Genomic DNA, 14,707 nt, shown 5'->3' on the forward strand with positions numbered 1-14,707 from the left:
ATTTGAGAAATTGGCAAGATTATAATAGCATTTAATTACCAGGAGTAATCGGACCCATTCCAGAACCCGAAGCTTCTTCGTCATCGTGATCATCCCCATTTACATCCTCGTCGTCGGTGTCTATAGGTTCCTGATGACCCTTTTTCCTCCAAACTGGCCTTGAGCCACTTCCTGACCCATCCAGTGCCTCGTCAGCCAATAACACTCCACTATCAGGGGCCGAGGCCAATTGAGACTGCACCACCTAAAACGGTTACAGTTAATTTAGCAAAAACTTTTATTAATTTTCTCCAGTCTATCAAATCTCTAAGGTATTTTTTTTTCAATACCGATTGACTAAACAAAAGGAAATAGTAATTAATAATCCTCATCTCAAACTCCTTCGTACGGTTAATGCGAGGTCTACATTAACAACATTTTTCACCTACCAATATTTTTCAGTAAGAGGCTCATGATTGATTTACCGGTTCTCATTTCCAGTTACTTATCACCTGTCCGGATTCAAGGAACGAATTAGATAAAGTAGCAAAAATTTATTCATTGATCAAGCAGCGCTAACGTCTTAATTGCCTCGACGAGTGGTAAACGAGTAAAGATACGTTTATCTTAGGCACACGTTCCTTGCAGCGCGGTCTATGATTTGCTTTGGATTCGACGAAAGAAACTCGTACGATTATCGCGTCAATTATGGTAATCTTACAGGGTCTTATCTCTGTCCGATAATTAACGGGAATTAAATATTTATGGACTTTGCCGACTGTCAATCCGAGAATACGAAAAATTGCAAATGATTCAATCGCTCTCATAATTCAAATCATTTTAATGAATATGATTTTACTCTACGACGATAAATTCTATTTTTAATAAACTCTTCGGCGCTCTCTGCAAAATAATATATATATATATATATATATATATATATATATATATATCATCGCGTTCTATCAGACAAATAAATCTAAGCGCATACGTGTATATGATGGGGTTTGATGCAGTCGTGATAAAGTAATTAGCGTCGGACAAATTTAACGGTCGAACACCTGGGGAATACGAGTAGAGTGAGAGTGCGAGAGTGAGAGAGTAGGCAGGTTATAGTTAAATGCAGGCAGTCAGGCAAGCCCGAGACACCTGTCCACCGTAAGGATCGAGCAAACACGATACACCTACGCTTATACTTTTCACGCGTTTGTCGCAGCTCCCTTTTTCACGCCCCAATGCCTATCGCATGAATAATTTCAGATTAGATCTAGCATTATATATTTTATGCGTCTTCCGTGTCTTTAGGCGTGCCAATTTTTTTCCATCCATCTCGTCCACTTGATTTCTCCATCATCGAGCACTCCACTTGGCCCCAGCAATAAGCTGCCAATAAAATGACTCCTCTTTTCCAGTCACGCGAATTTCCAAAATCCTATATACATATATATATATATATACATAGCTCGTTGAGGAGACTCACCTGATTGATGTGCCTCAATTGGTCAATGAGCACGCTCGTGTTCGTATTCCCATAGGAAATTGTCGTCGATGCTGTTGCAGTTATTATTGCAAACTCCGGATTATACCTCTGCGCCGTCAAGCTCGAGTCCACCACTGTTTTCGTGTACCTGCACAAGCAATATCCTATCTCGTTTAATTCTGCATCGAACCTCCGTAACATTCGGCAAATTAACGTGCTGTAGCATGGAATTCTATATTGTTATATCGATACCAATTTTCTGAAAGGTCGTAATCCCACGTTTGAACATTTTTTCAAGTGACCTTGGTAACTCCTCATTATACAATACCATTGGAGAAAAGTGGATTGATATTTTTTTTGCGTTCGATTTTAATATAATAGAAAGCATTAAATGTAGATATCGATCTGTCTCTTTAATCGTAGTAACGAGGAGTTATTATTGACTCCGGAACATCTTTCCAAATGTGCGATTCGATTTTTTAGAAAATTAGCATCGATATTTATACACTCGTATAATATATATACATATATATATTTGTCGTGCAGGGAATTTCAAATAATGAACAAAAACGTTTATTTTAACGCGCAATTTTTCCATACAAATGTATTGTTCATTGCAGTTTATTCCACGAATCTTCTCCACTCTAATGTACTCTGTCTGTACCAGACTCACTACTGGGAATACGCAATCGTCTCTATTTATAATCGATACGCTCCACATTTCACAGTTTATGAATTTTTTCATGATAGGACTCGACACGCTCATTGTGAGCGAAGTCTGGATGAAGAAGAATACTACACTACGAGTGTGACGATGAAACTTAGTTAGAATAAACGTTTGTTGTTAAATATTACGACTCTAATAATCGTCGTATCATTGGAGGAAATATTAAATAATTACCGCGATCGAACGAATACTTATACCAAATTATTTATAATTAAAGAAATTTTTTCCAATTATCATGAAAGATCCGATTAGACAGGTTAATCAAAGCAGTAGCTTGGTTCATTAATAATTCACTGGTTAAACTCGTGGAACGAACGCGTTTTCTAAAATTCGTCGACTCGATGGCAATTTCAGCTGCAATTTTAGAACTGATAACAGAGTGTTCTGCGATAGGAGGGAGGATAATTAGGTGCGAGTTGGAAAATCAACTTTTCCGTTCAAATTAATCCAGAAATGATGGAGGAATAGCCGAGTGGATTTGTGTAATTGGTCGAACGGGGCAAACATCGAGCCTCGCACCAATTGATTTATAATTATAACGACGCGAGATTTGCCGCTGGGCTTTTTGCGATTCCAGTAATCAACCTATATAGTCTAATTAATTTCACTTTACACGCTTTCCACGATTATTAACCAGCTACTGCTATTTGCTCGATTGATTCTCTCTTATCATTTAATTTGTATTATATACATTAACCAGCTTCTAAATTTTCCAACTAATTTGTTTTTATCAAACGCAATGTTATACAGCATTATATATATATATAGCATAATAAAGTTTTGATATGAAACCACACAAAAATCAAAGTTTTTAAATTATTTATAAATTATCGTGACTCTTAGCATCTCTGTCTTTCTCGCCTCTTTTTATCGTCGCGTTTCATCAACGTCTGCAGGTCTTCGTTAGAAATAGAAATTGATCTTGGGTCGGGAAACCGATCGATTTGTCAAGCGAGATAGAGCACGCAGTGCTGTACGAGTACTACGAGGACGGATTAATATTTCAATATTCGTAGAAGCCTTGTGGGGCCAGTATCATACAAGGTATTCCTTCACCAGCCATTCACTCGACCAATCGCCTACAGCTATATGCTCTTTTACTTTTATTTTTATTATTATTTTCTCCTTTATGTACTTATACACACTAATACGAATTTATGCTCCTGGCTTTCTCGCTTCTCGTAAACAACTCCTTTTTAATTATTCAACGAAGCTGATGAAAAAATTATAAGCCCCTATTTGGAAGAACACGTGATTTTCACAGAATTTTCTTCTTTCTTCCACCCAGCGTGGTTTCTAATTATCTTTATACTGTTTATTTCAATTTCAATCTTTTTCTCCCCCTAATCGGAAAGGCTGGAAAAATTGTACCAGTTTTCAGAGAATATTGAGCAACAGAACCTTTCCCCTTTGATAAAAAATACTATCAGTCGTAAATAATTAATCAGCAGAGATTTTTAAAAGCAACAAATATTGAGCTGCCAATCAATCGAGGAAGGAAAACCTGTCTTGCGTATTGCCACTCGTCAGCCTACTTTCCTCACCTTTTTGCTTTTCAATTGCACGATTATTTCTATATTGCCACGCGCTATAATTATTTATTTCATTCGCTTATCGCGTTAATAATGGAATTTCTCAAATTTATTACGAGTCATTAATCTCTCAATAAGGCTCACCCATGATTCATCAAACAACACGATTTTTCTTCTATTTATCAATTCGCAAATACACCTATATGGCTACATTACTTACAGATACTTTTATCGGTTCGCCTGTTTCTATCTTAAAAATTAACACAAGTCCCTAGTATTTTCTCATTGCTTCGTCAATACACTTTGCTGTAACAATTAATCACTCCAGTGTATTCTGTATAAACGAAAGGGTTATTCATCAAAGGATAATTTCAGTTAATTGCAATGAGGTTTTTGGAAAAAAGAACACACGGGACTAATATTTTTATTTTCAAAATAAATGCGAATCATCAGTGTTTCTCATTATTCCATCAATACACTAAACAGCAAATAACAATTAATCAGTCCAATGTATTTTATATAAATAAAAAGGTTATTTATCACAGGATAATTTCAATTAAATGCAACAACTCGGTGCAATTAATTGATATGAGGTTTTTGGAAAAATGAACATAGAGGACCAGTAAATTTATCTGAAAAGTTAACACAAGTCCCCTGTATTTTCTCATTGTTCCATTAATACACTTCACTGTAGAAACTAATCAACCCAGTGTAATTTTATATAGATAAAAAAACTATTTGCCAAAGAATAATTACAACTGTATAACAAGGTTTAAATGCAACAGCTGAGAGTAATTAATTGAAATAATGAAAAAAAAGCTAATATCTTTATCTAAAAAAAATACGTATTTCCTATTGATCCATTGATGCACTCTACTATAGAAACTGGTCAATCCAACGTATTCTATATAAATGAAAAGGCTATATTTAACCAAAATTAAATGCAGCAGCTGACTATATCTAATTGAAATGAGATTTTTTGAAAAAGAAAAAAAAATATAATGAACTAGTATATTCACTCTATTATCCGGATGATTGAAAATTAGGCCTCTCTGTTAGTTTTTTTCAAGCCCCAATGGGGGGTCGTAATGGCAGAAATGTGCATGCGTGTTACGCGTATATAAAACCCAGCCGATGCTTTTAGCGAGGAAATTTGAATATAAATCAGTGGCTATTTCTCTGGGAGTCTGGCAGCTTCCGCGAAAACAGGAAATTTCTACAGCTGCCCTCGTAATTCACCTGGGAGCAGAGATTTTTACGATAAGCCCGTTGATACGACGCATCCTGCTGTTTATTCCTTAGCAATTTCCAACAATTCTATCATACCATTATATGTATATATATCACGCAACGGTCAATCTCTCTATGAAAGTTTTTCATCAGGATATTCTTAGCAACGATAATGACAATGGTAAAGATTAAAAAGAATCCCCGAAGAAAAGTTATTAAGGAGATTGGATGGTTTCTATATATATATATATATTAATTTTCTAACCCTACTAAAGAAAACTTAACAAACATCATTATGAATATATTGTATCTAATTTTAGTCAAAACGTCCAAACGAATAACCACTTGTGTGAACCAATTGGAAAATTGTTAAAAATATATATAGATACAAGAATCATATTATTGATAAAGTGTAAATTTGTTCGAGCATACATTTGGAAAATGATTTTTCAAGCAGAAAACTATATCGTGTCATGGCAAATGATGGAAAGGAACACACGCATTTTAATGGATGACAAATGTGGATTATTAGTGAATGAACGGATGAATAATGTATGGCGGAAAATCTGCTTTGAAGGTAAATTTTGGCCGAAGGAAAAATTCCTCGGAGAGGTCACCCTCCGGGGGGCCCTTTACAATTTCAAGGGCCCGCTGGTACCCTGGGAAAAAGTTAGGATTAAAGCCCCGTTGCTGGACCCATCGATTCTCCTTCGGGACTTTTCCCTGATCAAGATAAACGAGGCATCCGGAAGGCAAACATTTCTACAAAATCACTTGGATCCTCCAGAATTTTATAGCTGCAACATTTTTCTCGAGCGAAGCTGTGATAAAAAATTCGCGTCTTATTAAAGCATAATTGTGTATATTACCGAGAGCGCACGTTGCTAAATAACGAAACTATGCATCAGCAGGTATGACGATTTATCAAGCTAATAATTAATTAATTGGCTCTGATTAACAAGCTTTCCGTAATTGCAATGTTACATACGCTATTTCCTGGTAAAAGCAGGGTGAATAAATATAAGGAAGAAGAAACGATCGAGGCTGTGGATAATTTTGCTGACATTTTACGTATAGAGATAAAATCTTGTATATTCGACAATTAAATGAAGCTAATTGTGAGAGAGATTCGTTACTGGTAATTCAAAAAGGGGTCGTATTATTTATTGCTGTATGTTTAAATAAGTAAATTTTGAAGGTGTAATATCGTTGGTGATCGTCGAATAGTTAGAAAAGAATTCGTGTATAAAATAAAGTTTTTGTCCCTATATAGTAATTTAGTGTAGAGAAATAGCAGGAAAGCATCGTAATGGCTCTATCTTCTTTAAGGAGATGCGATCCTTTTTTTAGGGGGGCCTAACTTAATTATATTGGGTCAGGAGAAACATAGCCAGGTGTTTCGAAGCAGTATACTAATACTTTTCTAGTCTCTCGATAATGCCATATGGGTAGTAGCCAAAAAATATTTTTTTCTCAAGCACCTCTTCCATTTCTTTAAAGCATCTCATCCTAAAGCATAAGTCCACTGTTCTTCAGCAAAATAACCAAAGGGTCACCCTTTTATGACTGCATAGTGAATGCCCACTTCAATCCTACCGGTTTAATTAAAGCACAAAAGCGTACCTACTTCTCTTATCACAGCTATTTGTAAGTTTAAAAATTCACGTGACTCAACTATATTGAATACCAACTAATCACCTCTGTGAAACTGGCTCCGCATTAGAGGCTCCGATGACTTCTGACCGCAGGGTTTGGCTTTTTTTTATAATTATCTATAGTTCCTGAATATTAATTTTTCATTTTCTTTGAACTTTTGTAACAAGGTTTTTTTTTAATTAAAAAAGAAAATGAAAAATTAAATTTCCGAAGCTATAGATAATTACTAAAAAAACAGCCAGCACTGCGACCAGAACTCATCGGAGCTTCCAATGTGGAGCCAGTTATACAAGGGTATACTCCATCCATTATTGATCGTCTTTTTGTCAATTTCATAAAATTCTTAAGCATTTTTTTTCTCTTCTAAATTTAATTAACGTAAATTTTATATCTCGTCGGTGTTGATAATAAATCGAATTGATGAAAACTGTTATTAAAATGAAAATTCTTCTAAAGGTTCTAGGCACAAATCACTGTGGGATTTGCATAAGAAATTACGGTGATGCAAAAAGCCGAAGAGAAATTTCTGTAGCAAAACGGTATCATAATGAACGTCAGGGTGCTGCACAACCTGCTTAATGGTGAAAATTCAATTAATATGCTAAATGGAAGAGCGATCAAGCTTAATACAATAAATATCGCAACAACACTTGACTGGAACGACCATTAATAGCAACGTGCGGTTTGAAGGCTAAAAAAAGTGGCAAAATTTAATAAATACTTTTAAGAGCCACTTGAAATTTTTCATTTAAAATTTACCGTATTGTAAAGAAGTGTGTACAAGACTTTACAATATATTCTTGGTGTTTTCTTAAGGTAATTGACAATTAACCAACCATGATTAGCCAGATGGACGAGAGAGAGAGAGAGAGAGAGAGAGAGAGAGACCCTTGAAAATATTCATCATTGCAAGAGTGATGAACATTTCGATTAGTCTTTGGATGGAAGAAGGAAATAGGAGGAGAAAGGAAAAGCGGAGTATTGAAAGGTTCGTAGGGAAAAATATGGGGAAAAATAGTAGGAAACTCGACAAGCTCTAAAGTTTTTCAACGAAGCCTCGTTTCCCATCATCAAAAGTAAATGCGCCAGCTGATTTTCTAGGTCAGCTTTTACCATCCGAGCAAAGTGACTAGGATAATTAGTGCATCAATAATAAAAGCTCTGGCAATTAAAATTCATCGAAAACTCGATGAAAAAACTCGAACAAGACCATCGACCTGTATTTATATATATATATATATATATACCTGAATATAAAAAGTAAAGCAAGTAAAGTATATGCATCCTACATTTAAATAATTAAATTGTTGAAAGACTAAGAGAGATAAGTCTAATACCTTTACTGAAAAAATATTTTGCTACTATTTCATGTTAAAGGGATGAGAGCGATTATAAATTTTGCTCGAACTTAGAGAGGAATCTTTCAATCTATCTAAAGATTTTGCTAATAAAGAAAGCAAACAACAATCACGAACCTACATACTCCACAATTAAATAATAAAACAATTGACAGAACCATACAGAAGGAGCACACATTTTTATTCAAAGAACATATATATATATATATATACATACTACAAAGTTTCCACGTTACACAAGTAACAGAGAAGAGAAATTGGACTCGGAGTCAAAGGCAGATCGTTAAAAGGGGTGAATTAGAAAAGATTTCCTGGATAAAGCAGTCTCTCAATGGGCCAAAGATTTTCTACAGGTACAACAATGGAGAGCTCTGGATGTATCGGTAACCGAATAGGGGTTGAGCGCGCAAAGCCAACGCAAGAGGGTTAAAACAGGGTTAAAATGTCGGTTAGGGAGGCAAACGCAACGGTGTTTTCTTTATCCTCGAGTGGCAGTGGTTCTCCACTGCAGGAGAACCTTAAAAGATAGAAATCCACGCGAGATCACTCGATTAGATCGATCGAGTTGGAACGAGTCAATTGAATCCAATCCAAACTGAAAGTGAAACCTCCTTTCTCCTTGGTCGATCTGGTAATACGATTCGATCTGGAGAAACTTTTCCCAACCCCCTGCAGTTCCTTACGATTTCCCCTCGTCTGTCGCTTGCGGAGGGCCACAAAAACCCGTATATATACACATACATATTTACAGGGAGTAATTCGGTACAAAAACTTATTGAAATTCCTTAAGAGAGTGAGCGAGCGAGAGCAGAGCCGAGAAATTTGCAAATCTCCGCGCGGAGGGTGTTGGAAAAGTTGTCCAAGTCGTCGCTGGGTCATTTGAACCCTCGGTGGTGACTCCCCTCGAGCGACCAATCACCGAGTTCCTACGAGTCGCAGAAAAGCCCTTGGCATGCTTTCTGGACCACCCGAGAGATTTACGGGGTGGAATCGAGGCCACTTCCGTTGGTAAGCGGGCAATAGCAGCGATTCGCTACTGTGAACTGAATAAATACGATGCTATACAACTCTATGGAGTCTGAGTCCTCCGTGGTCTCTCGAATCTCGAATATCCAGCTGCTGTCACGTGTCACGTGCGCCACTTCATACTTCCTCCTTCGTGTACAGCGGTGAATAAAAAATTTACCCTTCCTCTACTATACTCCACTCCACCTCTTCCCATACCACACATATTTTCACCAAGAGCCCACTCACGCTCGCTTCTGCCCACACGCAAATCACCTTATATTGTATCTTTCATCCCCCTTGATTTTTCTAGACCCAACGAATACACCCTTATTTATTCATGGGATTTACATGCACATATTTTGCTATTTTTTATCCTTCTCTCTCTCTCTCTCTCTCTTTGGGAATAGCAAATATTTCCCATATTTTGCAACGTTCAACTGCGAAACGATATTTTATTTCACTATTCGAAACGAGACTCTTTAATGTTAAGAGGAAAGTATTTTGAAGAATCGGTGTTTCGGCAAAGTGGCAAAATTAGTCGAACGAGGTTGAAAAAAAAAATTGGAAATGGCACGAACGATAAATTCCTTGGGTAGATTTTTGGCACGTACTCGTGTATTAGCACGTTGCGTTTTGCAATTTTTCTCGGCACCCTTCTGCGTTTTCTCTTACCCTCGTATTCCATACACCGATTATATATTACGTATATAAGCGCCCCTTTTGCCTCCCATTAGAGGAAATAAACTACCACTCTGAAAATTTCGCCTTCTACGCCTCTCGAACCCTACAGAGCTTTGCAAGTTTTATTTTTTCTTTTTTTTTTTTCTTTAGAGAGAGAGGGGATTTTAAAATCCTTGCTCGAAGATTGTACCAAACTTCTGTAACTTTTCACACGCGTGCACTACTACACATTTCTCCCCTCACAAATATTAATGAATCGAAGTAATTTAATTTTTCCAATTAATCCCCGTTTATATAACAGTAATTCAATTTCTTGATTATTTTATCCCGCTCGATCAGTCCCAAATACATTCGTGCTCCAAGTTTGGATATTCCATTTAGATGGAAAAGTATACATTTAAAATTGAGAATATATATCGAATAAAGAAATTAATTTTTGAAATAAATTTGAAGAAACAACATCGCTCTATAGTAATTTGTTGATAAATTCGTCAATGAGTGTCGAGAGGAATTTTCCCGCAGCTCGGCTAAACAAGAAGCGTGGCACACTTCGATTATCAATGATAATTGTAACTGGCGCCAGAATGTTTGACGATCGAACGAATCCAGAGCTCGTTGATCTAAGCAATCTGCCTGGATCGATGACCCCAAGACTCACCCTTCACTTGACCCCTTCTATCCTACACAACTACACGATCTTCGAACATAGTATACTGCACAACACAATCCAACCAGCAGATTCACGAGAAGGAAAAATTGCTCCTAGAATTTGCTTCTATACAGCAGAGCCCTTCTTCATCATTCTACCCCTTTTTCCCTGATCCTCGGCAAGAACCTTCTTTCCCATTCCATGTTTCTTGTTACTATATACCCCCACCCCCCCCCCCCCCCTCCCTCCTCTTTCCCTATCCTTATTTAACTCTTGATCGTGTTGCTTTAATTGAACAGCGTATCCACTTTCTTCGAACGAAAGAAAACATTTCTCGAGAAAATAAAATTTAACAATATTATATATACAAAATATGAAAAGTCGTTCGAGATAAAGGGTGAATAAGAGAAAAATTCCTTGTAAAATTTTCTTCCATACAATATAGACTTTTCTCTCCCCTTACATTGTAAATTGTGTGTTTAATTTTGTAATAACTTCATAGTGATAATTATTAAGTTATTTATGCAGTCTAGTGTAAATTTCCTATGACAGGCTTGGATTGTGAAGTTTCAAACGTTTGCTTCATCGTTCTAATTTTAGGAAATTTTTTACACTCTACCCCTTTCCCTCAGCGCGAGAATCTTCCTTCCCATTCCATTGTTTTTGGTACTTTACCAAACTATCCTATTCCCCTGCGCCCCTCCCCCTCTCCAGACCCAATTCTTATTTGCTTCTCTTCCCAAATTACTTCGATTAAAAAACATATCTACTATTAATAAAAAAAAAAAAAAAAAAAAAAGAAATCACTTGAGATAAAAATTGTTGCTTAAGTTTTCTTGTATTTAAAGCAGAAACCTTCTTCACCCCTATAAATACCCCTTTTCCTCGGCAAGAAGCTTTCCTCTCCTTCTCATTCCATGATCCTTGTTATTTTACGCTGCCATTTCTCATCTCACCATTCCTACGATCCTTGGTTAACTTCCGCTCTCGTTATTTTAATTATAAACAAAAGTCTATACACATATGTATATATATCCACTGTTATAAACAAAAGGAGAATACCCTCGTGAGAATAAATTCCAACGCTCGTATTGAAAAGCTAAAAAAAAAATCGTTTAGGATGAAGGACGAGCGGGAGGAAAAAAGGCGGCAGTGTGCGATGAGTCGAATAAGATAGGAAGAAAAAGGTCGTATTTTAGATGAAGGAGAGTCGAAAGAACGGCAGGAATAAAATTGTTATTGCGCAGAGTGGTATAAACAGTTTATGACGAAGGATTGTTTTGTCGATCGTGCACTGTGCTGTGGCTACGTCGAGACTCGAGTGTGGGTGTAAGATATGCGTGTGTGCGTGCGTCTGTTTATACGTGTACGAGAGATGAGTGGTGAGGGGGAGGGAGGGGGAAGCTTAAAGGGGGGAAGGTGATTCTTGCGACATCGTGGTGGAATCGTCTCGTCTGGCTTCGTTCGCGAATATGCATATATATGTGTTATATTATACATGTCGTTTGCTACGTGTATGTGTGTGTGTCTAAAGTAAATATAGACGCGCAGAAGCAAAGCAAGCAAGCGCGTGTAAGCTTTTGCGTGTTTGTAGTACGCGTTTCGCGAGTGGAGAGAGAGAGAGGGGGGGTGGGGGGAGTATTGCCGTGGTGGTGTTAGTGAGTAGCACGTAGGCGACGTTCTGGCGCCCATTTGCTTTCGTTGCCAGACTCTTTGGCGGCTCGGCGTCCCACAGGCTACGCCGTCTACACTCCTTCCCCCCCCCCACCTACCTCCCCCCTCCCACACCCCTTCCCCACAACTCTCGACCAATTTTATCTCTTTCCCTCACCCTATATATAGTATACATTTTTTATACATTTTTTATCCATCTCTCTCCATCCTCTTATAACTGTGAGAATCTCGTCTCTTTTTCTATACTTTCCCCTTTCCCTATTTTTCTTCAATCTCTACCTCAACCACTTCTCTCTCTCTCTCTCTCTCTCTCTCTCTTTTTCTTCATCGCACCCTCATTAAAGCGTTTCTTACCGATTTTTAATTCGACCGCTATAATTCTGCTTGAAATTAACTTTGCGGAAGATTAAAGCATGAAAGAGTAAACAGATAATAAACGTAGGAGCCTCTTCTAGATCATAAACGATTCATCCTCCTTGCTGCATTAGCATTCTTTCTGGATTCTTCTTCCCTCCCGTTGCTGCTTCCTGCTACCGTTATTTAATCTCTATGATTTTTATCCCCGCCTACTTCATCCCTACTTTCGTCGTCTTCTATACTCGGCTCGATACTTCTTTGATTTTTCGCCAAGGTCGTCCTATCGTCTCCCCCCCCCCCCTCCCCCCTATTCCTCTCCCTCACTTTGGCGTGTCCTCGTTTTCTATCACGTATTTCATCCCCCTCTGAACGAAGCCAAATATAACCGGGCACAGAAAACTAATCTCAAGATTCTCAACCGATATAGCAATATCCGATAGTTTCTGCTCTATATATATATATACATATAAGGAGGAAGAGGGAGAGAGAGAAAATTAATTATTAACGCGTTAATCCGTTGTTACTTTTCTATAGTTTTCCAATGCTCGTGCTTTTAGTTTCCCTTTAACGTAAAACCGTTTGATAAAAAGCAATAAAGCACACTACCCTTCGTTCCCCTCATTCATTTTTTTATACCGCATAATATCCTGATTACGCGGCTGTATACGGAATATTATTCACCGGGAATGACTTGGCCAAAATTATTGAAACGGTTTCAGATATATCGACTTTTTTTCCATTAGCCGCAGCTGAAATATTCCAAACTGCGAAAGGACTAAAGAGAAAAACACGACGGGATGATAAAGCCGCAGCGAACTTTAACGGAACCAGGCTAAAAAATGTTTATGATAAAATAAGACGCAAATGAGGGCAAAAAACGTGTGTTTTTTGTGGACACACTGGCAAACGACATTGAGAAAACTGTGCATATATGTTTAAAAGAAAATTGTGCTCTACGTGTACGAAGCGTACATTGAAAAAAATAATCACTTGATTCGAACAAATTCTTGTTGGGAATAATGCCAATTAAATTTTTACTTGATTTTAATGAAATTTAATTATTAAACTTAGGATCATTGTATATGCAAATATAAAACGTTTTAAAATTTAATTCTTAAAATTGAGTTGTGTTTGCTGTAAAATATTCATTAATTTTTATGAAGTGATACAGCTATAAATTAAAAAATTATGTTTACTAAAATTGAATAATTTACTTCGAGGCAATCAATGATATAAAACAAAGTTATATTTTGCATCAACACACATCCTAAAGTTATGAATTATAAATAATTTGAGTTTTATTCGATTCCTATATATTTCTTTCTATTCAAAAAGGGATTTAAAAATAAATAAACACATGTGTTATTAGCAGCTACTCAACAAAATAATTATTCGAATGAAAAGAATTTTTTCCCATTGATAATTAAATCCCCTATTTTCGATTAAACTTTTTGTAGCCATGTTTTTTCAAAGGTTTATACTTCTACCATTACTCGACCAATCCTCTTTCGTTGGACGGGAAGTTGATGTATACGAACTGAAAAGAAATCGTGTTTCTCTTATTACACGCGCGAGCCATTATACATATATGTATATATATATATATATATATATATATAGCATACACACAGTAACGAACAAAAGTTTAAGATGATCAATTGAGAGAAGTCCCGACACGATTATCCACGAACGGAAATACCGGATATTGCACTATTTACTTTTCACGATAATTATAATAATAAAATACGATGGATTCTCCGGAAATACATATAGAAACACTCTTACCTTACTTGACTTTGATAACGACCGCATAATGTTTCTATACAAAAGCCATTATTGTTTTGCGCTCCACCTCGTGTTTCATTCACGAAGAAAACACATGCATTTTTTGAATATTTACAATGAAATATATTATTTATAGTTCTAATAAAATTTATTCTAATCAAGTCAAGTTTAAATATTAATTTTACTTTGACAAAATGAAATATTTATTAAAAACCAGTATATTTCATTGTATGAATATTAAAAGTAAGATTTATTTATAAATCGAAGAATTTACTTTTATGTTTAGTGTAACATACCCAATAGATAGACGGTCGGCCACTTTATTATATATCAGGTCTGTATATATTTAAAATATAATATCTTTTTTTAAAAACACATACCGAAATTTAATAAAAAAAATTATTAATCGACTAAAAAAATAACCCAACCTATTAGAAATAATTTGAAATAAATTATATGTTTAACACAAAGAAAACTGTCAAATAACCACACGCACCAATAAATAAACGATTCGACTGACAGTAAATATTCAAATTCAAATTAAACTTAAAAGGTAATCGATACGCGTATACAAATAGCTCGAAATCTAGC

At 36.3% G+C, this 14,707-nt stretch overlaps 1 protein-coding gene across 1 annotated transcript in view; it reads right to left on the reverse strand.

Annotated features, from left to right (window-relative positions):
- Positions 1-14,707, reverse strand: part of dally (division abnormally delayed protein) — a 69,432-nt gene that overhangs the window by 7,558 nt on the left and 47,167 nt on the right. Inside the window, exons 6-7 of the mRNA XM_066733393.1 lie at positions 1,460-1,607; positions 40-244 (exon numbers count right to left, since the gene is read on the reverse strand). Coding sequence (XP_066589490.1) covers positions 40-244; positions 1,460-1,607 — 353 coding nt within the window. The remainder of the gene's footprint in view (positions 1-39; positions 245-1,459; positions 1,608-14,707) is intronic.

This window comes from Prorops nasuta, unplaced genomic scaffold, assembly GCF_024137725.1.
Source record: "Prorops nasuta isolate Cenicafe-Biocafe unplaced genomic scaffold, Cenicafe_Pnas_1.2 PNAS00010, whole genome shotgun sequence".
Taxonomy (NCBI): Eukaryota; Metazoa; Arthropoda; class Insecta; order Hymenoptera; family Bethylidae; genus Prorops; species Prorops nasuta.